The following is a 25,678-nucleotide window of genomic DNA, read 5'->3' on the forward strand; positions in this document are numbered from 1 at the left end:
AAAGTCTGCCCCACGAAATCAAAACCCATCGCCATGAAAGCCAAAAAGCCTTTGCTTAATCAACTGAAAGAGTGGGTATGAAGTGTGACTCGTTTTAAACTAGCAATACCACTGAATGAGTTTTTGAAGAATAAGTTTCTTCCTGAATTTTAAACTAAAACATCTAACTTATGATAATAAAAGACACATTTTGGGATGATATTGTGTTTCGCGCCCTCATTCTCAAGGCATAATATTTAGACAATGCTTGTCCCTTTCAATTAAAAAAGAAAAAAACTATGACTTTCTTTAATATGCATCCTGTGATTGAATTGTCCATAGCTGCAAAATGTATATATGTATGTGTATTTGTCTGACATACACATGGGTACTTACACCTGTGTGTATAAACATATACACATACATCCTCATATACACGTGTATTTTATATATATGCTGAGAAAGTTCACATATATATACAATTGCGTATGTATATATGTGTGTATCTGCGTGTGTGTGTGTTTGTGTGTGTGTGTACAGGTATAAAAACTTGACAGGCAGAGTAATATTTCACTCAGTGTTAAATGAAGTCTTTGAAAAATCAAGTACAGTCACTCAGTTAACATAGTACAGCCAGTAAACTAAGTTGAAAAGAGAAAAAGTGAATGGAAACACGATCCGGGACCATCTGTCTATGGCATTCACATCGGTTAGATCAGGGATTTTGATTTTGAGCTGTGAAGACCTCCTCCGTAGATGGGTCTTCTTGTGCGGGACGCTTCTGTCCATGTGTCGCCCATGCCCTTCCCGAGGCATGCTCTGTTTCCTGTACTGGATTCCTGAGTTGTCAAAGGATCTTGCTGAATTCCGGGTATCACCAACGCCACCTGCAACCTCGTTCATCTCATTGTGAACCTCCAGCGATGTTAACAGAATATTTCCGTGAGCATCCACCTGGTTGGAAGGAAATACACATGCTTAGATAGCTAGCGTAGCATGCCAATAAACCTAACTTCCACATGCAAACCCAGGACAGACTTGGGCCATTCTGTCGGGTCACATACACTATGAGAAACTGCACATCTAGCAAACTCAGCATTTTGTTTTAGCATCAAGTGTCATTTTGTGGGCTTAACTGCAAGTTAGAAACTTGATTTCCTTGATTTAAAAAGTCTCGTAGAAGAATTTAGATTAAAAAAGGCAGTCCATTTCAAACTGAAATTTCACATTATGGATACAAGTCCTTATTGAGGACAAAATTAAAATACTAATGTCTTTCAAGATGTTAACTTAAGTATTATCACCTTTTCCCACAACTATACACTTGGATAGGAACTATACTCTCCTATTCTTCTTTAGAAATCAATTTGTCCCCTTTTTTTGATGATAACAAAAATTCCCAAATTACCATGAGGATACAAGTGAGTACTGTGATGAATGGACACTCCTGATGACTTTGATGGATCTCCTCACTCAATCCTGGTCCTGGCAGAAGACATCCTTTTTAACTGCTATACTTAAGACAGGCTCAAGTCCCTTCTCACATTGGAGCCGAACTTTAAAAAAACATTTTATTCTGTGCTAAATATAGCTTCAGACCTTTCATGATGATACCACTGGTCCATTTTATTTGTTGGTCTGCCACAAAACTTTCATGGATCATGTCTGAGGCTAGGCCTTAAGGGAGAGGTTCAGGAGGTGAGGAGGGGAGAGAAGAAGCCCAACACTAAGAGTAGGGGCTTGTACAGGAGTACAGGCACGATGGCCCAAACCCCAAAGTGACCCAGACGCAGGAAAGGCGATCAACATCCAGTGGCCATCAGACTCTGGCACAGAGGCACCAACAGACTCAGAGATACCTCCATCATGGTTTGGGTGAAAGTGAAAGTCACTCAGTCGTGTCAGACTCTTTGCGACCCCATGGACTATAGAGTTCGTGGAATTCTCCAGGCCGGAATACTGGAGCGGGTAGCCTTTCTCTTCTCCAGGGGATCTTCCCGACCCAAGGATTGAACCCAGGTCTCCTGCATTGCAGGCAGATTCTTTACCAGCTGAGCCACATGGGAAGCCCAAGAATACTGGAGTGAGTAGCCTATCCCTTCTCCAGCAGATCCTCCCGACCCAGGAATCGAACCAGGGTCTCCTGCATTGCAGGTGGATTCTTTACCAACTGAGCTATCAGGGAAGCCCCAAATGATAAATAAATCCATGGAGTTCTCCAAGCCGGAATACTGGAGTGGCTAGCCTTTCCTTTCTCCAGGGGAATCTTCCCAACATAGGGAATGAACACAGGTCTCCTGCATTGTGGGCAGATTCTTTACTAACTGAGCTATCAGGGAAGCCCTACCATCCAATTATGCTTGGGGAAGGAGAGATGTAGTCATTAGGATGTCACCCCTTTCTCCCCAGCCATTTGAATAAATTATGCAAAACGGACTTTGCAAACAGAGAGAGGATATAGCCTGAATTATCCAGGTGTGTCCAATCTAATCATATGAGACCTTAAAAGCAGATAATTTTCTCCAGCTTGAAGCAGAAGAGAAAGCCAGGATGTGGCAGAAGTTGAAAGCCAGAGGAATTGGAAGCATAAAGAGTAGATTCACCCTTGATTGAGAGAACTACAGGGAAGGCCTGGAAAGAAAGGGGGCAGCTTCAAGGAGCAAAGACAGGCCCTGGCCTACAGCCAGCAAGACAACCTCAGTCCTACAACCACAAGGAACCACGGTATCCAATAAACTGAGCCCCACGGTACTCAGACTTCTGACCAAACCAACTATGAGATAATATTTGGGTGTTAATGTTATGTTTGTGGTAAATTGTTATGGCAACAATCAAAAGTACAGGAGAGAAGAGCAAAGATTTCAGAGGGGAGATGAATTTGAACTGGGCCTTAAAGAATGAGTACAAATTTCTCAGGCAAAGAGAAACACCAAGGCACAGCCTTGAAGAGTGGCTGAAATGTTTTGAAAAGGGCAAACCAGTTGAGTGGGACTGAAGTACTGGAGAGAATGGATGCCCACACTCCACTCCTGGCCCACACTCAGGGGAGACAGAGGAGGCGACTATCATTCTCATCCCTGTCATCCTCATCTGCTTGTCACCTTATCAATAACAAGAAAGAACACCTGGTGATGAATGGGAAGCAGATGAAAGTCAAGCTATTAAAAGAATTTCCCCTTTACCCTTTAGGTAATGAGAAATAAAAGTGGTTTCCAGGTGAAAAAGTGATATATTTCTGAAACCCAACTGAAGCAGCAGAATAAAGAATAGAAGATGGGTTTGAAGGGAGAAAGTGAAGAGACAGACCCTAGCTGGTGTGCACTGCACTGGCCTCTGTTTTCTGAGGGCAGTCTGGGAGAGAAACATCAGAAGGTAGTGACTGCTCCCCGCCAGCTACTGCCACCCATTCCTGTATGTCCTCTAGGTGACGCTGGACGCTCAGCGATGTCTCACCACCGCCTGGTAACTTCTGCATCTCTGCAATTAAGAAGGTGGGAAAGGAGTGGAGGAGTTACTCATCACCCTGCTCCCACCTGGCCCTTCCTAAGCTCCCTGGAGAAACAAATCACATCGTGGACTCAGGGTACAGCAGCTGGCTCACATTAGCCTGGTTGGGTTCAATATCTCACAGTGTCTACTGTCCCCTGGAAGTGGAAGCAGTCAGTCTGGGGATGCTGGAGACACAAATAGACCAAGATACTAGCATGCACACTAGGGAGAAGGCTTTTTATGAAGGCCTGTTCCTGGGGAAGGAACAGGGCGAAAGAAGAGTAATAGTTCTGTTTTCTTTTGTTTTTGTTTTTGTTTTAATTCAGGGGAGGGAAAAATTCTAATGGGGCTTGAACCTCAAAAGTACTGGGAATAATAGACCTTTGTAAGAACCTGTGTTCCATATCTGTTCTTTTCGTCATTTCTCCTGGAATGATTGTCAGTAAAATCCTTATAACAAAAAAGTCAATCTTCCCATTTTGAGGATCGATGAAGTGTCTGGTGGTTTGGAGCTCAGTCATGTGGGAAGGGGCAGCCTGGCAGGTAAATAAAAATGTGGCTGAAACAGGAGACAGCAAAGGAAAGGCCAGCAAGGGACTGGGCAATAGCACGTCCTCCACAGAGACCACCCAGGAGCTGTGGGTGTGCTGGGGCCACCAGAAGTTGTCACCCTCTCTAAGAAGGGGGTGATCTGGACCTGCTTCAGAAGCTGTGGGCAGTTGGCTCTTAAGGCAACACAGAGGTGAGTGTGATGTGTCAGATGAACTGGGCTTTACCCAGAGGCACAGAGGAGTAAGAGAAAGTCCTTGCCTCAAGGAGAAGAGCTTCAAACAATCAGCAAATGCACTTCAGAAGACATTGCATATATATTACCCTTAAAGCACATTTTAAAATAATGCCCACAATGCCATTTCTTTCTAGTTACTAATAATGCCATATGCAAAGCTCCTTTTATCAAAATTTGGGGATTATGATGCTTTTGTAGAACAAAATACCAATTAAAGAAAAGTCTTTTCTTAATGAAGAAGTATTTTGTGATACATTTATTAGGATGGACTTTGGTGGTTCTAATGACTCAGATTTTCACCTGGCTTTAAAAATATGTTTATCTGTTTTATTGGAGGAGGGCATGGCAGCCCACTCCATATTCTTGCCTGGAGAATCCCATGGACAAAGGAGCCTGGTGGGCCACAGTCTATTGGGTCACAAAGAGTTGGACATAACTGAGTGACTGAACACACATCTATTTTATACATAGTAGTGTGAAGTAATAACCTATCAAGGAAAAGAACTTGGGGAAAAAATACGTATACATGTATGTAAAGCTGAATCACTATACTGTATATCTAAAACTTATACAATATTGTAAATCAGCTATACTTCAATAAAAATTTTTAAATGTAGTTTTAATTTTTTAAAAACAGGTATGCTTATGAACAGTTCTCCCTTCGTCTGACTCTAGGAGAGTGAGAAAACACGTGGGTTCAGTGGTACCAAACTGATGACAAATATCACTCATTTATGGACACACATTTCTGAGCACTTATCACATCCAGCTCTGGCACAAACTTTGGTAGATGAAATGAATGGGATGGCATCTAGGTCAGAAGGCCCAGCGAAATGTGGCCTGCCATCTCCTGAGCATAGAGCATATGCCCTGGAGGTTGGAAGGGCAGCTACAAGACCACCTGCATGGAGCGGAGAGTGACAGAGGCATGATGGGAAGAAACGGTAGAGAGACCCAGGGTAACATCACAGAGAAGAGCATCTGGCTCAAGTCTTGAAGGAGGGTAAGATGTGGGCGAAGAAGAGGGATTCTGGGATAAGAGAAAGGCAGAGAGATAATAAGATACATGGTGATTCCAGGAAGCCCAAAGGGAGAGTGAAAACACACAGAAGGTAAGGCCAACTGGATGTTGAGTTGATTTTTCAAGACTTAATGACAAATGGACGTGAGTCTGAGTGAACTCCGGGAGATGGTGATGGACAGGGAGGACTGGCGTGCTGCGATTCATGGGGTCACGAAGAGTCGGACACGACTGAGCGACTGAACTGAACTGAACTGAACTGAATGACAAATCTGTATGAATCAATATTCTGTCTTCCCTCCTTCCTTTGGCTAGTTTTGTGCATTTGGGAAAGAACTTCAGAAAGGTGAGTCTAAGTCTGCACCCTTGGATTCCAGTGAAGTAAACCCACCCTGAGAGAAGCTGAACTCAAGGTCATCAATGTTTACAAAGCTGGGGTGCCTGGATGCTCTGATACCTGTGGCTGCCTTGAAGCCGTGAGAGAGCTAATAATAACTGCATCACTCCATTTCAGTGAGTGAACAGCTACATAATTGTTTCATTATATTGAAAGGAACTTGAATATATATATATACTAGATATGGAGTTAATAAGACCTCAGAGTAAATTAATTAGGCTGTTTTTGACATAGTTTTACCTTTGCATAGATTTCATTTAAACATGAACCAGTGTGTAGAAAATTTACATCAAAACTACTAGAAGGTATTTTTTATGCAAGAATTAAAAGGTTTCTAAAATTCATTGAATCTCAGAAACCAAACATTTTAAACAATATTTCCAGAAGAGATGCTAATCTTTTCCTATCATTTAGAATTTAAATCTTAAAACAGATTGGATTGTGAAAATGCTCTGTATAGAATGATAGTGATGACTTGTAATTTCTAAGGCATTTCATGAATACCACTTATTTTGAAAATTTGTCTCATATCTACTATAATTAGATTTCAATGTAGTTTTTTCTTCCTGCTCTATAACCCAGAAACATTCAGAGATGAAAAACATCTGTGGAATGTATCCTAGAGGGATTTTCAGTTTCTTCCAAGAATCTGTCATCAGATTGGCACACTGTTAATATCTTATTCTCTACTTAAAGCTTCAAAATAAGTAAAATACTCTAGTTTTAGGAAAATGAGGAACTATTTGTCATGTGAGGCATAAAATGTTGCTCTTAAGTAAGAGGAATGGTGTCAAGCCTGCAGCTCTGATTCCTTGGCAAGACTTTCTGCCACTTCATGAAATTCAAATACCATTTGATCAACTTGAAAAATATCACAAGGCTTGTAACAATTAACACATGCATTACAACTGAAGATGGTTGGTTTTTGGTTATAGAAACAAACCAGGAACAAAGAGAAGCACAAATAAATTAAGGTCAGAATTTTCATTGCACCACTGGTCTCAGGAGAAACTAAGTGACTATGTGAATACCACCACTAAGTTAACATAAGGGAAATCTACACTCATGGTCTGACATTAAGTTCAATAGCACCATGGTCAAGTTGGTGGCCTGCAGAGCCCCTGAAGACACTGTCTGAAATCTCTTACAGGACACAAGGAAAGACAATGACAGTGCATGTCCTCGCTGTCACCCAGGGTCTATCAGTCCAAGGACAGTTGCAGCCCCTGAGCCGCTTGGTTCCCAGGTATGACAGAAGTGCCATCTGAGGACACTGCTGGTCAGACTGATAAACAATCCCAAGAGATATCACTGAAAATGAATGAGTGAATGAATAACTACAATTAGAAAGGACTCTTGAAGCTGTGGGCCTGTGCGTAGCTCCATTTCTGTTTTGCATGAAATTTGTGATTCTTTACTCACTTTCTTTTCATTCCTCCAGATCATGTGATATGAAATTTGGGGAGATGCATTTCTACTTTAAAATTATCACTAAATTCTTAGGTGTGGTCAGCAACATTTTATAATGAAGTATAGTTGATTTATAATGTTTCAGGTATATAACAAAGTGATTAAGTTCTCTGTCACTCTACACACACACACACATATATTCAATACATACACTCTTTTCCATTATACATTATTATAAGATACTGAATGTAGTTCCCTGTGCTATATAGGGTCCTGGTTGTTTATCTATATATATATTAATATATATTTACATATAACTATATATTAAATATTATATATAATTATATAATATATAATATATGATATAATATATATATATTAGTGTATGTATGTTAATCCCAAATTCCCAGTTTATCCCTCCCCTCCCTTTCCCCTTTGGGACCAATAAGTTTATTTTCTATGTTTGTGAGTTTATTTATGGAAATAAGATAATTTTATCATTTTTTAAAGATTCCACATTTAAGCAGTATCCCATGATATTTGTCTTTCTCTGTGTGATTTACCTCACTTAGTGTAATACTCTCTGGGTCCACCCATTTTGCTGCAAATGGTATTATTGCATTCATTTTATGGCTGAGGAATACTGCACTGTATAAATGTACCACATCTTTATCCATTAATCTGTTAATGGGCACTTGGGTTGTTTCCATGTCTTGGCTATTGTGAATAGTGCTGCTATGAACACTTGGGTGCATGTATCTTTTCAAATTAGAGTTTTCAGCTATTCTGGATATATGCCCAGGTGTGGGATTGCAGGATCATATGGCAACTCTATTTTTGGTTTCTTAAGGAATCTTTATACTGTTTGCCACAGGGGCTATTTACATTCCCGCCAACAGTGTAGCAGGGTTCCCTTTTCTTCACACCCTCTCCAGCATTTATTGTTTGTAGATTTTTTTTTTTTTATGATGGCTATCCTGACTGGTATAAGGTGATACCTCATTGTATTTTTTTTGTGTTTCTCTAATAATTAGCAGTATTGAGCATCTTTTCAGGATGACCATCTAGTCAGCAAAATTTTTAATGTTTACCTTTAACAGCATCAAATATGCATTTAAAACGTACATTTGTATGCTGACTTTAAACTGTAAGAACTGATATCTATAATTACAGATTTTTTAAAATATGAACATATAAAGGCTTTAAGGAAACTGCTGAGAAATTGAAACAAATTTTCAGGAAAACAATAAAAATGGACTCATGAATTTTCTTCTGCATCTGATTTATAATATATTAATTCTACATTCTGCTTAATTTTGACTGTGGATTTAGAGATTTCGAGGGTTTTGTTTCTGTTTTAAAATTTAAGCTTCACTCAAAAAGATATTTCTGTAGCACAACAATCTAACCTTTCTAAAGAGCACCATTTAGAAGAAATCTAAGCCTGTTTAAATTATGAGGGGATTTGGAAAAACAGCATTGTATGTGTCTGTGTCTCTGTGTAATGGAAACAATAATAAAGCGATGAATTCTTGTTTCCTTGGAAACAGTGTGACCCGAGCACACGGTGTATGCATAGTAGGATGTGGACTAATTTAGAAACATACCAGCATGGCGCTAAGTATACATTCCAGTAAGAAATTCAAAGTCATGTTGCCTGTGAAAGCCTGATTTTATTCACAAATCCTGGTTTCTCTGACCAACTTTATGTGCCACTGAAAGGACAGGAGACATTTACAGTCATTTAACTGCCTTCACCCATTCATGAACATCTAGGGACCTATTCTGACCACTGGAAGGCCACGGGCACTGCACTCCTCCAAGGAGCTGCCACGCCCCTGCGAGAGGTTTGGGTCAGTGACACACTAAGAGCATCAGAAAGAACAAGGAGACCTCATGAGCATGAGAATAAGTGAATTTAGTTAGAAGCATTTAAAAGTAAAGAAATATAGGAACAAGCCCAGTATGTCCATCGGTGGAGGCACATTTCTGAAGACTTGAAGTGATGCAACAGGTAAAAGATAAGAAAAAAATTTTATATAGAGACAACGGTGTGCTTTCACTAAAACAGCATTTATAATTGCAATGACATATGGTTTTCATTAATAAAATAAATGGAAATGACATCTAATTGCAAAGTTTGTAACTGGAAATATATAAGAGTGAGATGAGGCAGCTTGTGGAAGAAACAGCTTGGTGCCCTCTTTCTGGGTTCAGACCACTAGACCGTCCAGGTGTGACCTAAATCATGTCCCTTACGATCACACAGTGGACAGACCACTAGACCATCCAGCTGTGACCTAAACCATATCCCTTACGATTACACAGTGGAAGTGACAAACAGATTCAAGGATTAGATCTGACAGACAGAGTGCCTAAAGAACTATCGATTGAGGTTTCTGACATTGTACAAGAGGCAGTGATCAAGACAATTCCCAAGAGAAAGAAATGCAAAAAGGCAAAATGGTTGTCTGAGGAGGCCTTACAAATAGCTGAGAAAAGAAATGATGTGAAAGGCAAAGGAGAAAAGGAAAAATACACCCATTTGAATGCAGAGTTCCAAAGAACAGCAAGGAGAGATAAGAAAGCCTTCCTCAGTGATCAATGCAAAGAAATAGAGGAAAACGTTAGAATGGGAAAGGCTAGAGATCTCTTCATGAAAATTAGAGATACCAAGGGAACATTTCATGCAAATATGGGCACAATAAAGAACAGAAACGGTATGGACATAACAGAAGCAGGTGCCAAGAGTACACAGAAGAGCTATACAGAAAAGATCTTCACGACCCAGATAATCACGATGGTGTGATCACTCATCTAGAGCCAGACATCATGAAATGCAAAGTCAAGTGGGCCTTAGGAAGAAGCATCACTACGAACAAAGCTAGTGGAGGTGATGGAATTCCAGCTGAGCTATTTCAAATCCTAAAAGATAATGCTGTGAAAGTGCTACACTCAATATGCCAGCAAATTTGAAAAACTCAGCAGTGGCCACAGGACTGGAAAAGGTCAGTTTTCATCCCAATCCCAAAGAAAGGCAATGCCAAAGAATGCTCAAACTACTTCACAATTGCACTCATCTCACAAGCTAGCAAAGTAATGCTCAAAATTCTCCAAGCTAGGCTTCAACAGTACATGAATGGAGATCTTCCAGATGTTCAAGCTGGACTTAGAAAAGGCAGAGGAACCAGAGATCAAAATGCCAACATCTGTTGGATCATTGAAAAAGCAAGAGAGTTCCAGAAAACCATCTATTCCTGCTTTATTGACTATGCTAAAGCCTTTGACTATGTGGATCACAACAAACTGTGGAAAATTCTTCAAGAGAGAGGAATATCAGACCACCTTACCTGCCTCCTGAGAAATCTGTAGGCAGGTCAAGAAGCAACAGTTAGAACTGGACATGGAACAACAGACTGATTCAAAATTGGGAAAAGAGTATGTCAAGGCTGTATATTGTCACCCTGCTTATTTAACTTATATGCAGTGTACATCATGAGAAACCCTAGGCTGGAGAAAGCACAAGCTGGAATCAAGATTGCTAGGAGAAATATCAATAACCTTAGATACGAAGATGACACCACCCTTATATGGCAGAAAGCAAAGAACTAAAGAGCCTTATGATGAAAGTGAGAGAGAAGAGTGAAAAAGCTGGCTTAAAACTCAACATTCAGAAAACCAAGGTCATGGCATCTGGTCCCATCACTTTATGGCAAATAGATGGGGAAACAATGGAAACGGAGATTTTATCTTGGGGGGCTCATAAATCACTGGATTATGACTGCAGCCATGACATTAAAAGATGCTTGCTCCTTGTAAGAAAAGCTATGACCAACCTAGACAGAATATTAAAAAGCAGAGACATTACTTTGCGACTAAAGTCCATCTAGTCAAAGCTATGTTTTTTCCAGTAGTCATGTATGGATGTGAGAGTTGGACTATAAGGAAGGCTGAGCACCAAAGAATTGATGCTTTTGAACTGTGGTGTTGGAGAAGACTCTTTAGAGTCCCTTGGACTGCAAGGAGATCCAACCAGTCTATCCTAATGGAAATCAGTCCTGAATATTCATTAGAAGGATTGATGCTGAAGCTGAAACTCCAATACTTTGGCCACCTGATGCGACGAACTGACTCATTGGAAAAGACTCTGATGCTGGGAGGGATTGAAGGCAGGTGGTGAAGAGGATGATACAGGGTGAGATGGTGGATGGCATCACTGACTCGATGGACATGAGTTTTAGCAAGCTCTGGGTGTTGGTGATGGACAGGAAGTCTGTCATCCTATAGTCCATGGGGTCACAAAGAGTTGGACATTACTGAGCGACTGAACTGAACTTCTGGGTTCAGAGCCCATGGGTCTAGAGCAGCTCCCAGCTTGGCCACTGCTGCCCATGGCTGCCTGCCTGGCATTTTGCAGAACACAGCCAGCAAGGCCTGGCCAGGGTAGATCCATGAGAGCCCTGGGACAGCACACAGCTCCTGCCCTCACTAGAGACCTTGAACCAGGGCAGATGAGAGAAAGGGCTGTCCATGCCATGTGAAGAACAGTGCCATGCTGGCTATCACATCTGTAATTTGACCACTGAAGGAAAATTGCAACATTCTGGAAAATGTTTTTGCCTCTCAAATTTGGGCCCCACATGCCAGAATTTCATTCAGTCTGTTATCTTTCATTTTCTTTTCATATTAAACTGGTAAGTTTTTGGCTTCTCCAACTTTTGCACCAACTTTGCTTTTCAATAAAACTCAGTGACTTGCAGAGGCCACATTTTAAGCTATGGTCAACAAGCCCACATCACTCCCACTCAAAGGTGGGATGCTGCAGGGCAGGGAGTCTGGGAAAGGCAGGGGCTGTGGGGGATGGGGTGGGGCGGGGTGGCCTACCCGGTTGCTGTCACCCTTCGAGCGGTCATTCTTCGCCTTGGCGTTCTTTTCTGCAAGTTTCTTCTGCCTTTGAGGGCCTCTTCCAAAGAAAATGTAGTTGACAAAGGCATACTCCAGTAGGGCCAGAAACACAAAGACAAAGCAGCCCATGAGGTACATGTCAATGGCTTTGACGTAGGGGATTTTGGGCAACGTCTCCCGAAGGTGCGTGTTGATGGTTGTCATGGTCAGCACGGTGGTGATCCCTGAAAGAGAAACGCAAGCGTGAGAGGCTGCTGGTCCGCTGCTTAGCTCCTCACTCCTCACTTTCCTGCTTTACTTTCTCAAACAGCTTGAAGTAGTTGGAAACAAGCGATTGAAAACTATTGGGTGATCTAAATGCAAAAAAATACGAAACATGGTTTGGGCAGCAGGTCACTCAGGCTAGGGAGCTGACAGCTGCCCCCCTACCCCACCTGGGAGGCACCTCCCATTCCACCTGACCCACAGATGGATGGAGGTTGCCCTGCATGAAAGCTGGGAGAAATGAAAACAAACCCAGAATTTATCATAAAACACTAAGTGTCTGGATGAGAAGCTTCCAGGAAGAAGAATGAATCTGTAGAGAATCTAAGACAGTTATTTGTGGCCACTAGTGAAGAAAACAATTCTTACCATAAGGCCTTAGAGCAAGGGTAAAGAAGTGAAAGTGAAAGTGAAGTTGCTCAGTCATGTCCAACTCTTTGTGACCCCATGGACTGTAGCTTGCTACGCCCCTCCATCCATGGGATTCTCCAGGCAAGAGTACTGGAGTGGGTTGCCGTTTCTTTCTCCACAAGGGGAAGGGGGCAATGACTTAAAGCTACTAAGGACAGGATCCAGCCCTGAGTGCAAAGACAGTGAATGTTTGAGTGAAGTTCCCCCCTCAGCTAAGAACAAGGTTACAAAACTGCCTCAGGACATGGTGGTTTCAGGCAAAGGCTACTGATTTCATTCAAAGTATAGCATCTTACCATGCTCTGGGGCAAGTGATCTGATCTTTTTCTTCAATGTCATTGTTTTGAATTCTTTAGTTAGTATGAACAATGTTAGGTGAATAATGTCATTTTTCCCCTCAGGGAGCTATGTTTAGTCTCTAAAAACATGCAAGGACCATATTTTGTAATTCTCCCATCGCAATGGGCATGTTCTTGGTGTACAAAGATTCCATATAGGATGACCTGAAGCCACAGAGAGCAGGAGACTCAGTGGCCCCTGATAAGACCAGAGTTCACTGAGCTGAGTGAGGCCACATATGAGGGAAGGGACTGCACCACTCACTTCTCAGTGGCAGCTGTTACTGCTGCTGACTTGCTCTCTATGAGATAGTAACTTTTGAAATATTAAGAAGTCTCAAAAAAGCAAGGCAGTTCCAAAGAGCCAGCTCTTTTCTATCCATGAGACTGATTCTACAGCATGTGACTACTCCTGTGTCTTCTGGGACCCGAGAGAGGGTCGTGGCTATGTGAGGACTCCTCTCAAGGAGGAAACCTTCCAGGTGAGAACTTCAGCCATGGTTCTTCAGCTGCAGTCACTCAGAAAACCAGTGATGTTCCCCAGGCCGGCAGGTGGGGTAAGCCTGAGAGGCCGGACATATGGGCTCACTAGACCTCGTCTCTGAACCCCCTGGAGCCCCACTCAACTTCTGGAGTGAGGGGCTAGGTTTGTTAAGTATCTTAATCTGATGCCCTCCAGATTCCCATCCCATCCTTGGAGGAGCACCAGAGCCCAGGGCTCCCCTCACTCGGGACCTCCTGGAGAAGTGAGCCCAGACTTGTGTTCACATGTGCTGAGCTGCCAGGAGGAGGGGACAAGGGAACAAAGGAGCAGAGAATCTTTTCATGTCTGACTACAAACCAGGTCTGTCAATGAATGTGTGGAAATCAAAGATGTCAGAATATTTTAAGACTTCTCTGACATAAAATTCATGTGCACCTGGGGACTTTTAAAATTTGAAAATGGCAATGGTATAATTACACTTTACAAAGAAGTGCAAAACCCCATGTAGATGCTACAAAATCAGGTGTTCTCACTATTCTCCAAAATTGTGTAACGCTGCTGCCATAACTTGTTTTTTTCCGTCCAAATGGACTTTGGAAAGTGCTCTGGTTAGTCATTGCTTTGGCTCTCCAGATGACTGCTCTGAGAGGACATGTATCAACACAGGCCTCAGTAGATATCCCTAGAAAACGGGCTAAAGGGACAGAGCACAGAGAGGGTCAGCACATGTCAGGAGCACTCAGCCTGGCAAAGCTGAGAGGGGGCAAGGATGCCAGCCTCAGGCCCTCCGCCCTGGCTCCAGAACCCCTCAAGAGTAAGGCTTCGTGGTGAGTGCTCCTTGGCTTTCCACTTTGGGCTCACATGACCTCTTAGACTGAAAGGCTACTCAGTCTCTTAATTCCTTGCACTGTTTTCCTTCCCATCAAGATAACTGTGGACAGTGGTAGACACAGTGGTTCACGGCCTGAGTAGTAGAACCACGTGGTCCTGGGCTATCAGCCCTGCCCTACCATGTCCCAGCGGTAGGACGTGAGTGAGCCTGATGGGTCCACAACTGTCGTCTAAGGCTGCTGTGAAACGTAAACGCCATGGTGATAGTAACTGGTATTGTTAACACTCACAACAGCAAATGTTATCATTATCAGCATCACAGAAAAATATATTTTGTGGTAGCCTCCAGTTTCTTGGTGGGAGACCCAATTCCTGGCAACCTCACCCTGAACTTAAACTCTCTAAGTGAATTCCGTCCAATGGCAGAATGGGAGATGGCTGAGTGATGCTTTTTCTGTTCTTCATACATTTACCAAGATGTTAAGTCTTGATAATTATTAGTCTCAAACTATTTCTCATTAACAGTATGTTAATAAAACATATTTGAAAACTGCATTTATAAAGATGATTATGAAATTAAAATGTAATTCATATCATTTGATCTAAAGATATGTCATTTTTCTCCTTTGTGACCCAAATCATGTGGCCTAAATTATTTCAATATAAATTTTCACTTCCAGAAAGACCAATAGTTTTGAGGAAGACCATGTAATTACAACTCCCAACGTTGTAGTCTGGTGGCTTCTAGCACTAACAGTTTAATAGATGTGGGTGTCAGCACTCAGCAGCAGAGGCATAAGATCCTAAAGCACAAGAACATCTGTGCAGCTCAGGTGGGTGAAGAATCAGCATTTCTCTTCAAGTAGAGAGACAGTCCCTGACGACTCCAGATTCAATAGTGCCCTGAGCCAGAGGGGTGTGTCAAGGTCTTCACTGAGCATCGCTCCACGCAGACCTGCACCTCATCTAGAAGCAGGGAGCACTCACCACCATGCAGCCATTCAGGATGAAGGCAAACAGCACTCTGAGCATTTCAAAGGATGTAGTATATGACAGGACATGTGGAGTGGGCGGGGTTGTGTTGTTCCCAAAAAGTCCCCAAACCATGGTCCTGTCCTCTCCAAGAGGCACTGAACATATTAGCATCTTAAAGGTTTTGAGAGATCCCTCAATAAGAATGATTAAAAACAATTCTTGCTGAGCTTTTAAAAACATCCATTATTTTTACAACATAATAGGCCAAAGAACTCTTCTGTACACTGTCTATTGACACTGTAGAAATCACCTGTAGTGGTTAAGAGCTTTGGAGTCAGACCAACTGGTTTAAAATCTTTCTTGGGACACTCAATATTATATGACCAGTTGTATAGCTTTTCTGTACTTCATGCCTTTCTTTGTAAAACAGGAACACTGCCCATTGCACTGTGTATCATGGGTCAGGTAACCATTTTCACGGGCTTGCACAGAACTTGGCACCTGAGTATTTGGTAGGTTGCAGCATGATTACTGTTCTTGGTGTTATTCAGAGTTCATAAGCTGATGATACACTTTTCCTTAGCCAAATGGAGTTGCTGTGCTGTCACTGTCCACGTCCTGCGGACCCAGGCTCAAAGACTGTGTCTTATGCAGGAGCTGGGACAGAAGGAGAGGCCATGGGACAGAAGGAGTCCCATGCTCAGAGCTGGACCTGCCAGATGTCTACTGGGCCAGACGCTGAAGCCTGGAGACCACAGCTGCCTTCGGGACCTCTAAACTCAAGTCCACCTGACACTAACAAGTGCCTTCAATTCTGCCTTTCATGCCTGGCTCCCGGACTTCTGATATTCACCAGGACCCAGCACATCTCCAGTGGTAACACCTTACCAAGTCTGGGCAGACCACTCCTCTGTCCCCCAAACCCACAGAAGCATGATTGAGGTTTATAGCAACAATCCTGGTTGTCAAGAAAAAGGAGTCTACTTTCATACACTGTAATGAGGCTATGTCCACTCTAACCCACTCCAGGTAGACTATTTTTTTAATGTTGTGGAAGATGATATTTACCATTTAGGAGCTATAGAATTTGAATCATCTGGAAAATTGAGAGGGCTTCCCAGGTGACACTAGTGGTAAAGAACTCGCCTGCTAATGCAGGAAACCTAAGAGACTCAGGTTCGATCCCTGGGTGGGGAAGATCCTCTGGATTAGAACATGGCAACCTATTCCAGTATTCTTGTCTGGAGAATCTTATGGACAGAGGACCCTGCAGGGCTACAGTCCAGGGGGTCACAAAGAGTTGGACACAATAGCAACAACTAAGATACATACATGTAGAAAATTGAGGAATTTGCATTTTTAGCACACCTCACTTCTGATGATGTCTGATAATTCTGGTTCTTTGGTACTCATATCGCTCTGATTTTCGCAAAAAAATGACAGATTTTCTGAGGCAGATTCCCTGGAAGCTCAGGAAGCCGCAGCTTCTGATCTCTAGCACAGGCTTCCTACAGCCTTGGGAGGGGTTCTGGGAACTCTGTATTTGTATATTTTATATTCTTTTTCTTAAAGAGTGCTTCTGAAGTTTAATAAGCTAACAGCTCCCCAAATTTGGATCTGCCCCTACAAATTCACTTTAAATTCTTTAGGTGATAAGATAAATTAGCTTAATGAAGAGCAATCTAGTAACATTAATGAAAAAGGCAAAAGCTACAGAAAGGACATGACCGAGTGACTTTGCCTTTCACAGAAAGGATTGATGTTACAGGGTAACCTCTGCAAGCAGTAAAAATCCTGAAGATATTTTCAAGAATTTTTCCCTGACCAATGTGCGTGCGCATGCTCAGTCGTGTCTGATTCTTTGTGACCCCACGGACTGTAGCCTGCCAGGCTACTCTGTCCGTGGGATTTTTCTCGGCAAGAATATTGGAGTGGATAGACATTCCCTTCTCCAGGGGATCTTCCCAAGCCAGGGACTGAACCTGCATTTCCTGCATTGTAGGCTGATTCTTTACTGCTGAGCCACCAGGTAATCCATACCAAACTCATCAGGAATAGATTAACAGTTACTACAAAACTTTTAATTTTTTGATAATTTATTCTTCTCTAAGTGTCTTTACATTCACCTAACACTTTAGAAATAGTTACCTAAGTTTCTTAAGCCGCTGTTACATGTTATTTCATAAGAAAAAAAATCTAATCTTGAATCAATGTGAGTCACTTGTCTGTGGGTCTAAGCCAGATATCCATTTATGCACATGTACACACATTCTCTTGGAAGCAAGGTGCTAAGCAACTTAAATTTCTGGGAAGAGACAGTAAGAAGAAAAGGTAAGAAAGAGGGACAACCAGATCCCTGAATACTTATGCTTTTCTGCAGGCTTACAAGCAGAATTGTTTTAACTCTTTCCTATTAATTTTGAAAGGTATTATTAATTACTTCACTCCCAGGAATTAAACTCAACCCTACCCATATAAGGGATAAATTGGAAAATTGCTCTTCAGCTTTGTTCTTACCTAAAATGTGTTTAAATGAATACTTGGTCCACATAGTTTCACAATAATTAGTTCAATAGAAAATAATGTTTCTGAAAATATAAGCCTTCCCTTAATAATAAAAAAAAAATTAGAAATCATACTGGAACACATAATATATACTGTACATCATCTAATAATCCAATTGTTAAGAGACCAGTGGCCAGAAGAGATCACTAGAGTTCCTAGAGCTCTTGAGAACAACTCAGAATTTAGTATTACATTTTAATACTCATTAATTTGTGTAATTCCAATGAAATGGTATAACATTTGGCTATTTTTCTGACTTAAAAAAAGGATTAATCAAGTCTCCTTTCTGGGCCATAGACTGATTTTGAACAGGAGATGTTAATCCTTGCTTTAAAATTAGTGTCAAAAACAGTTTTATTATGCAAATATTCGGCAAGCATATTTTCCCTTTCATGGGCATGAAAATTCACATTTGAGCCTTATAATTAAATTAACACATCAAGGGAATCATGCATGAAATTAGTATTTCAAGATAAAAAGTGACTATATGGGCAAGACTGGTGTCATGGTGTCAAAATTGTAGTTGAACTATTGTCTTTGAACTCCCTTCATATTCTAATGATATGGTGACTTTGTATTTTAGGTATCATTTAAAAACAGCACATACCAAGGGCAACTCTAGCCGCAGATGCATCATAATTGATCCAGAAGGACACCCATGAGAGAATTGTAATTAGGATAGAGGGCATGTAGGTCTGGAGAATGAAGTATCCAATGTTTCTCTTCAACCGAAAGCTCAGTGAGAGCCGAGGGTAGGCACCTACGGTAAACAGACAGGGATTACACTGGAGATCAGACACAGAAGACAAAGAGTTTGCTTTGACTTCCACAGGTCAACAGCATGCATTTGAAAAGCCCAGAATGGAGGGGTGGTCCACAACCATGCAACCTGCCTCCACCAGCTAAGTTCCATTGAGAACTTGGGAGATGAATGGTTTTCAGTCTGCGTATGAGGTCTTGATGAGGCTACTCTTCTCTTATATACTCAGCTGAAAACTGTCCCTGAGGAAACTCTGGGAAAGTTTTTAGCTTAGAATTTGGAATAGTGACAACTATCTTATTTATTTTTCAACTAGTAATCTCCTTCTCCTCCACTGTAAATAGGGGAGATTTGGCTCAAGGCTTTACTGAGCAAAATGGTTTCTATCAGTCCTCCTCCATCAGCCCATCTAGAGCAACAGTGCAGATGTCTGAGGCACTGACCCTGGACCCCCTGGAACAGCTCAGGGACCACCTCCCCAAGAGCGTGAGAGGCACAGAGGTAGCAGTGTGCTCTGAGATGCTCTGCCCTGACCACAGGAAAGGCATCAGAGGGCTGAGAAGAAGTATCCAGTCTGCTTTCCTGCATTTGAATCCCAGTGTTAACCTCCTCATGTGTACATTCCACTTAGACAGTCATGAACCCCACCACCACTGCCAGTGCAGAGTGAGAAAGCAGCCCACTGCTATGCCACCTGTATATTTATTTACCTTTTCTGTTTGATTTTGGTTTTTCGTTGGGGAGCAGGCATGTGTGGCCTCCATTTTTTCCTGACCATTTCAACAATCTACTTTACTAGTTTCAAATCGCTCAGCTCTTAATTTTCTGGACTCAACTGAGGCTGCTGGAAGGCCAGCCTTCTCATCAGATTCCTTGCCTCTTCCCCTCCTGCCTTCACGGATGGGTGGTGCTCTCTTCCTGAGATTCATCCACCCAAAGTTTCAGGAGACCTCACATTTCTTGTCTTCATCCTACTCCAAGCCTGACTGGCTCATGTGCCCCTCCTGCCTCCAAATATGTGCATTTTCCTGACTTTACTTCACATCCCTTTCGGGTTTTGTCACTACAGTCTATCCCTTTTCCAGTCTGGTTCACTCATATGACTATTTCTTCTATGTAGTAAATGAAAGACTTTAATTTCCAGGCTTCTACTTTAGCATTAATCACATTTTCAGCCAAAATTATATAAAAGAGAAAAGAAATAGCCTAATACACACAGCATTTAAAAGCTGACAATCTGAAAATTTTCTCCAATCTCTTGTGTATGTGTATAGTTTCTTTTATGTAACTCTGATCAAATGCATATATTGTATTGTCACAGTAACAAACATTTTCATCCTTATTACAAATTACTTACATATACAATTTTAAATTTTTCCTGATTTTCCATCAAATATATACACATATATTCTATAGTTTATAAATACATTTTTCTGAATGTGATAAATTTAGGCTACTTCCATTGTTGCAAAACTTTAAGTAATATTCTTAGGAATACCTTTGAGTTGAGTCCTTTCATTATGCTTAAAATTATTTTCTTAGAATGAATGTGTCAAAAAAGGAATTATTAGGCCAATGCTGGAGGCTTTTGATACATAGTCCCAAATTACTTTGCAAAGGAACCATACCAGTGAACATGTCAGTATGAGTACTTTCTAGAAGTGCCTGTCTCATTTTGTAAACAACAGCATTACATGTTGTTTAGTCACTAATCATGACTGACTCTTTGTGACCCCATGGATGGTAACCACCAGGCACTTCTATCTGTGGGATTTCCCAAGCAAGAGTATTGCAGTGGGTTGCCATTTTCTTCTCCAGGGGACCTTCCCAATTCAGGGATTGAACCATGTCTCCTGCATTGACAGGGGAATTCTTAACTGGTGAGCCACTAGGGAAGCCCCTTAACAATATACAATATTTTTAAAAAATTACTTTTGCTAATTTCCTTGGGAAAAATTTGTCAAATCACTTTTTTAAATTGATTACTCCCTAATGCTTTCCCCCACCAGATTTTAACCTTATCAGTTCAGTCACTCAGTCATGTTCAACTCTTTGCGACCCCATGGGCTGCAGCACACCAGGCTTCCCTGTCCATTACCAACTCCTGGAGCTTGCTCAAACTCATGTTCATTGAATCAGTGATGCCATCCAACCATCTCATCCTCTGTAATCCCCATCTCCTCCTGCCTTCAATTTTCCTAGCATCAGAGTCTTTTCCAATGAGTCAGTTCTTTGTATCAGGTGGCCAAAGTATTGGAGCTTCAGCTTCAGCATCAGTCCTCCCAACGAACATTCAGGACTGATCTTCTTTAGGATGGACTGGTTGTATCTCCTTGCAATCCAAGGGATTCTCAAGAGTCTTCTTCAACACCACAGTTCAAAAGCATCAATTCTTTGCTGCTCAGCTTTCTTATATGATCCAACTCTCACACCTATGCATGACTACTAGAAAAACCATAGCTTTGACTAGATGTACCTTTGTTGGCAAAGTAATGTCTGCTTTTTAATATGCTGTCTAGGTTGGTCAAAGCTTCTGAGGAGCAAGCATCTTTTAATATCATGGCTTGCAGTCATGTTCCGCAGTGATTTTGGAGCCCCAAAAAGTAAAGTCTCTCACTGTTTCCATTGTTTCCCCATCTATTTGTCACGAAGTAATGGGACCGGATGCCATGTTCTCAGTTTTCTGAATGTTGAGTTTTAAGCCAGCTTTTTCACTCTCTTCTTTCATTTTCATTAAGAAGCTCTTTAGTTCTTCACTTTCTGCCATAACAGTGGTGTCATCTGCATATCTGAGGTTATTGATATTTCTCCTGACAATCTTGATTCCAGCTTGTGCTTCATCCAGACTGGCAGTTTGCATGAGGTACTCTGCATAGAAGTTAAATAAGCAGGGTGACAGTATAGAGCCTTGATATACTCCTTTTCCAGTATAGAACTAGTCCATTGTTCCATGTCCAGTTCTAACTGTTGCTTCTTGACCTGCATAGAGATTTCTCAGGAGGCAGGTAAGGTGGTCTGGTATTCCCATCTCTTTAAGAATTCTAGTTTGTTGTGATCCACATGGTCAAAGGCTTTGGGGTAATTAAAGCAGAAGTAGATGTTTTCTGGAACTCTCTTGCTCTTTCAAAGATCCAGTGGATGTTGGCAATTTGATCTCCTGGTTTCTCTGCCTTTTCTAAATCCAACTTGAACATCTGGAATTTCTCGGTTCACATACTGTTGAAGCCTGGCTTGGAGAATTTTGAGCATTACTTTGCTAGCATGTGAGATGAGTGCAATTGTGTGGTAGTTTGAACATTCTTTGAAATTGCCTTTCTTTGGGATTGAAATGGAAACTGAACTTTTCCAGTTTACCTTATAACTATTAACTATTTAACCTTATAAATAATCTAATTATACCATTCATTCACCTTTCCCATTTTTTGTTCCTCTGTTTTAGCTATTCATTCAAATTCTTTTGATACTAATCTTTGCTTATATTCTCTACAAGCATTTTCCCAGTTATTAAAAAACTTGTAATAGGGTAGGGTGAGGGACATATAAAAACATAAATTTTTGTACATAGTTGAGTCTATCCATTTTGTTTTTTCCCTGTAATTTTTAAAACCTGTTTTTAGGTTTAAATAAGTTTCCAATAGACAACTGACCACAACCCTATTTTGAGGGTTGGTGACTATTTCAGGGTTTGATATGAAGTGAACATGCACATTGGTTTCTGTTCCACAAACAACTAACCAAGTTTTCTACACCATTTGTGAAATAAAGCTTCCACTGATAGATCTGATACATTCTGTTGTTTTATAATACATTCCATGTCTATGTGGCTGCAGATATGATGAGCCAGGTCAGAGCCTTGCCTGGGCCCTGGCACCAAGTGCTCTCCACATGTTTCAAAAGCAGAGTCATCACATGTTCAACATCTTATGCTGCTTCCCATAAAGGTCAAAACAGTCACCTGGGAACTTTAGTTTCTCCAAAATGTTTTCCCAAGTTCACATTAGTTTTATTTTACACCATGTCTCTGTATTAATCATAACATTTTCTAACCAAGAAGTATCCTTATTGCCTCAAAATAATTGTACACATTTCTTGCCTCTGCTGATTTTCACCCCTTGCTCTCCCCTTAAGAAATGTCTTTCCCTAACCATACTTCAAGGCCTTGGTCAAATGCCACATCTCCCGTAAATCCTTTTTTCCCTCCAAATGCAAGTAATTACTGTCTTGAGCTATTTTCTTTCCTCTTTAAAATTATAATCATTTACCAAGATAAGATCTTCCTTAGTAAGATGAATAAACACCCAGGCAGAGTTTGTGAGACAGTTTTCATATACTGTCAAGCTTAGCTAAATGTCTAAAGCATCTTTGGTTATTAACAAATGCATCAGTGTGCTAAAAGAATGAAAATAGGCATATTTGATTTATTTAATAAGTTTAATACTCAAAACAGTCAGTAATTTTATTAAATCTTGGTTTGAAATCCTATGGCCACCTTCAACATTTATATTGAAGTACCTTCAATATCAGATCTTAATTTCCAACTTCGTAGTGATCTCATGCCTTTACTAATCATTTGCTATTTTATGCTTCAGATATTTCTCACTATATCCACTCTACTTGGAACTTTATCTGATTCCATCAGGATAGACTGGCTTATGCTGTAGTAGCAAAAGACCCCTTAAATCTCAGTGACTTTACAACAAAGATTTATTTGTTTTTTCTTTCTTGTGCTCCATAGCCACTCAGCTTCCTCTATCTGGAAGGCAGCTGGGACACTGTGGAAGAAGGGCCACACATACTTCCCATCACATTTCATTCTCCAGAGCAAGTCTCATTGTCAGTCTTCATGTCACCAAGGTAGAAAAGTTCACCCTCTCCCAGGGAATTGCAGCAAATATTTTTTGAATGACAATGTAATCTACCACATTCCCCATTTTCCATTTTCTGAGTCAACTTTCTTAACATTTTCCAAAGTACAATTTCTTTAAAGAAACTGTCCCCTACAAGGCAAATACTGAGATTCATGCAATGAAGTACAATTGATATGCTTTTGAGAATATTTACCCTGGGCAACATGGAGGCCAGTGATATAACAGCATAGTCAAATATTTGGAGGGTCATTAGTGGCCTTGAGGAAGCAAATACTACTCAGATCTCAAAATTATGTATTCACCAAGATACTCTTTAACACAGAACATAGAATTAAGAAAATATACCATTTTCTTATGTATTTGTATAGCAAATACATTCTGTTTCTTAAACATGAAATACACTTTCAAATTAACAAAAATTCTTAGGCATTCACCACCTGTCCTATCCCGCAGTCCCAATCTCCTAATCCCACAGGTGGGAATGTTACGTGGAGGAAACAATAAAGATGAATAAGAAGATGGTCTATGCTCTCACCTAGCTCCCAATCTGTCTGAGAAAGACCCATACAGAACTGGCCTCTGTAAACCAGAAGTAAGGCCTACACTGGATATTCTAGAGCTCAAGATTTAGGAAAGGTTTCACAGTATCTAAACTGAGATACTCCTGGTTGAATAAGAGTCTTCATAGGCAGAGGATAAGAACCTTCAAGGTAAAGGGTCCAACCCAGTCAAATGAGGAAAAGCCTTTCATGATGCTATGAGATAGAGACTTCAAAATGTTAATAATCACAAGAATCTTCAGAGATGTCAAGACCTATTCTTCTAGACAAAGGCTATTTTTTTTTGTTTTAATCAATTAATTTATTTTAATTGGAGGCTAATTACTTTACAATATTGTGGTGGTTTTTGCCATACATTGACATGAATCAGCCATGGGTGTACACGTGTCCCCCTGTCCCAAACCCCCTCCCTAGGCAAAGGCTTTTGCCATTTGGCAGGCATCTTCAAGAATGCATAGAGTCTGTTGGACAAGGTCCTGACACTGATACAACAGATATCCTGATGTAGCCTGTATCTGTGGAGAAAATTCCTCAAATGATCATAACAAGGGGGGCTTGATCATTTTAAAGTGGGAAAGTAGTGAGCCAGTTGCACTGAAATATCACCTTCAAAAGAGCAACAGAAGCTTACAAATTACAACAGAAAGGCACAGAAGCCCTAAAGCCTGTGTGGCAAGGTAGATGTGGTTAGGTTCCCAAGTAGATGCTGAACCGACAAACGTAGAGTCCCTGAACACAAGTGCATTGTTCCAGTTCAGGACTTCCTTGGCAAGACTATCTATTGAAATGCTGATCTCAACCCTTTTTCCCCAGATGCACTAAAAGCTGTGCCAGAAACAAGGCTCTGGATCTCTCATCCAGCCTAAATTAACAGAACTTTCTAAGGCATTAGTATTGCTGAAGAACTCATAAAAATGTGGATGCAGAGTATCATGTCACCTTTGCCAAGTGTAAGAGCCACTCAAATGTATCTATAAAGTCACAAGCTGATATTTTGGCAACTGCGGCAGAGTTGGCCTACCTACATATTCCTGTCCCCTTCCAAGGTAGCCACCAAAGGGGCTCTCCCGGGACTGCCTAGGAAGCTGCGTGATGCTTTGCCTGGGAGCTCAGGGATGCTCTTGGGGTCTTTATGATGCTCTCTCATTCATTTATCTCCCCTCCCTTTTTTCTTTTTACTGTATAATACAACCTAAATTTCAAAATGGTGTTCCTAATTTTCTCACCCCCCCCCTTATCAGTCACCTAAATTAAAATATTTTCAAAACTTCCATAAAGGAAAGTAGATATATGAAACAGGAACTAGAGAAAGAGGAAAAACAAACTTTTTCAAAGACTTTCTCAATCAGGCAATAATTCTCTTTCTGATCTCCACAGCAAAGCTGGAATGTTCTGTCCTATGAGTCTGGAGCAAAGAGCAGGGGCATCTGAGAGAAGCCTGAGAGAGGCTCAGGGTTTATTTGGGATACTCCTTTAGGAAGTTGGTTATCCCCTCAGATCCTTAGTTTCCCTGTGTGTAAAATCAGGGCAATGATATCATGAGTGAAAAAGGAAAAATATAGATAAATTTTACTCCATTGATTACAAACTATTATTCTGCAGAGGAAACTATTGAGAAAATGAAAATAAAATCC

The 25,678-nt window shown here is 41.0% G+C and overlaps 1 protein-coding gene across 1 annotated transcript in view; it reads right to left on the reverse strand.

Moving 5' to 3' along the window:
• Positions 1 to 594: 594 nt before the first annotated feature.
• GABRB3 (gamma-aminobutyric acid type A receptor subunit beta3) overlaps positions 595 to 25,678 on the reverse strand; it is a 281,743-nt gene continuing 256,659 nt past the window's right edge. The window contains exons 7-9 of the mRNA XM_052659917.1: positions 18,464 to 18,616; positions 11,968 to 12,212; positions 595 to 933 (exon numbers count right to left, since the gene is read on the reverse strand). Of these exons, the coding sequence (XP_052515877.1) occupies positions 595 to 933; positions 11,968 to 12,212; positions 18,464 to 18,616 (737 nt within the window). The remainder of the gene's footprint in view (positions 934 to 11,967; positions 12,213 to 18,463; positions 18,617 to 25,678) is intronic.

This window comes from Budorcas taxicolor, chromosome 21 (genome assembly GCF_023091745.1).
Source record: "Budorcas taxicolor isolate Tak-1 chromosome 21, Takin1.1, whole genome shotgun sequence".
In the NCBI taxonomy this organism is placed as follows: domain Eukaryota; kingdom Metazoa; phylum Chordata; class Mammalia; order Artiodactyla; family Bovidae; genus Budorcas; species Budorcas taxicolor.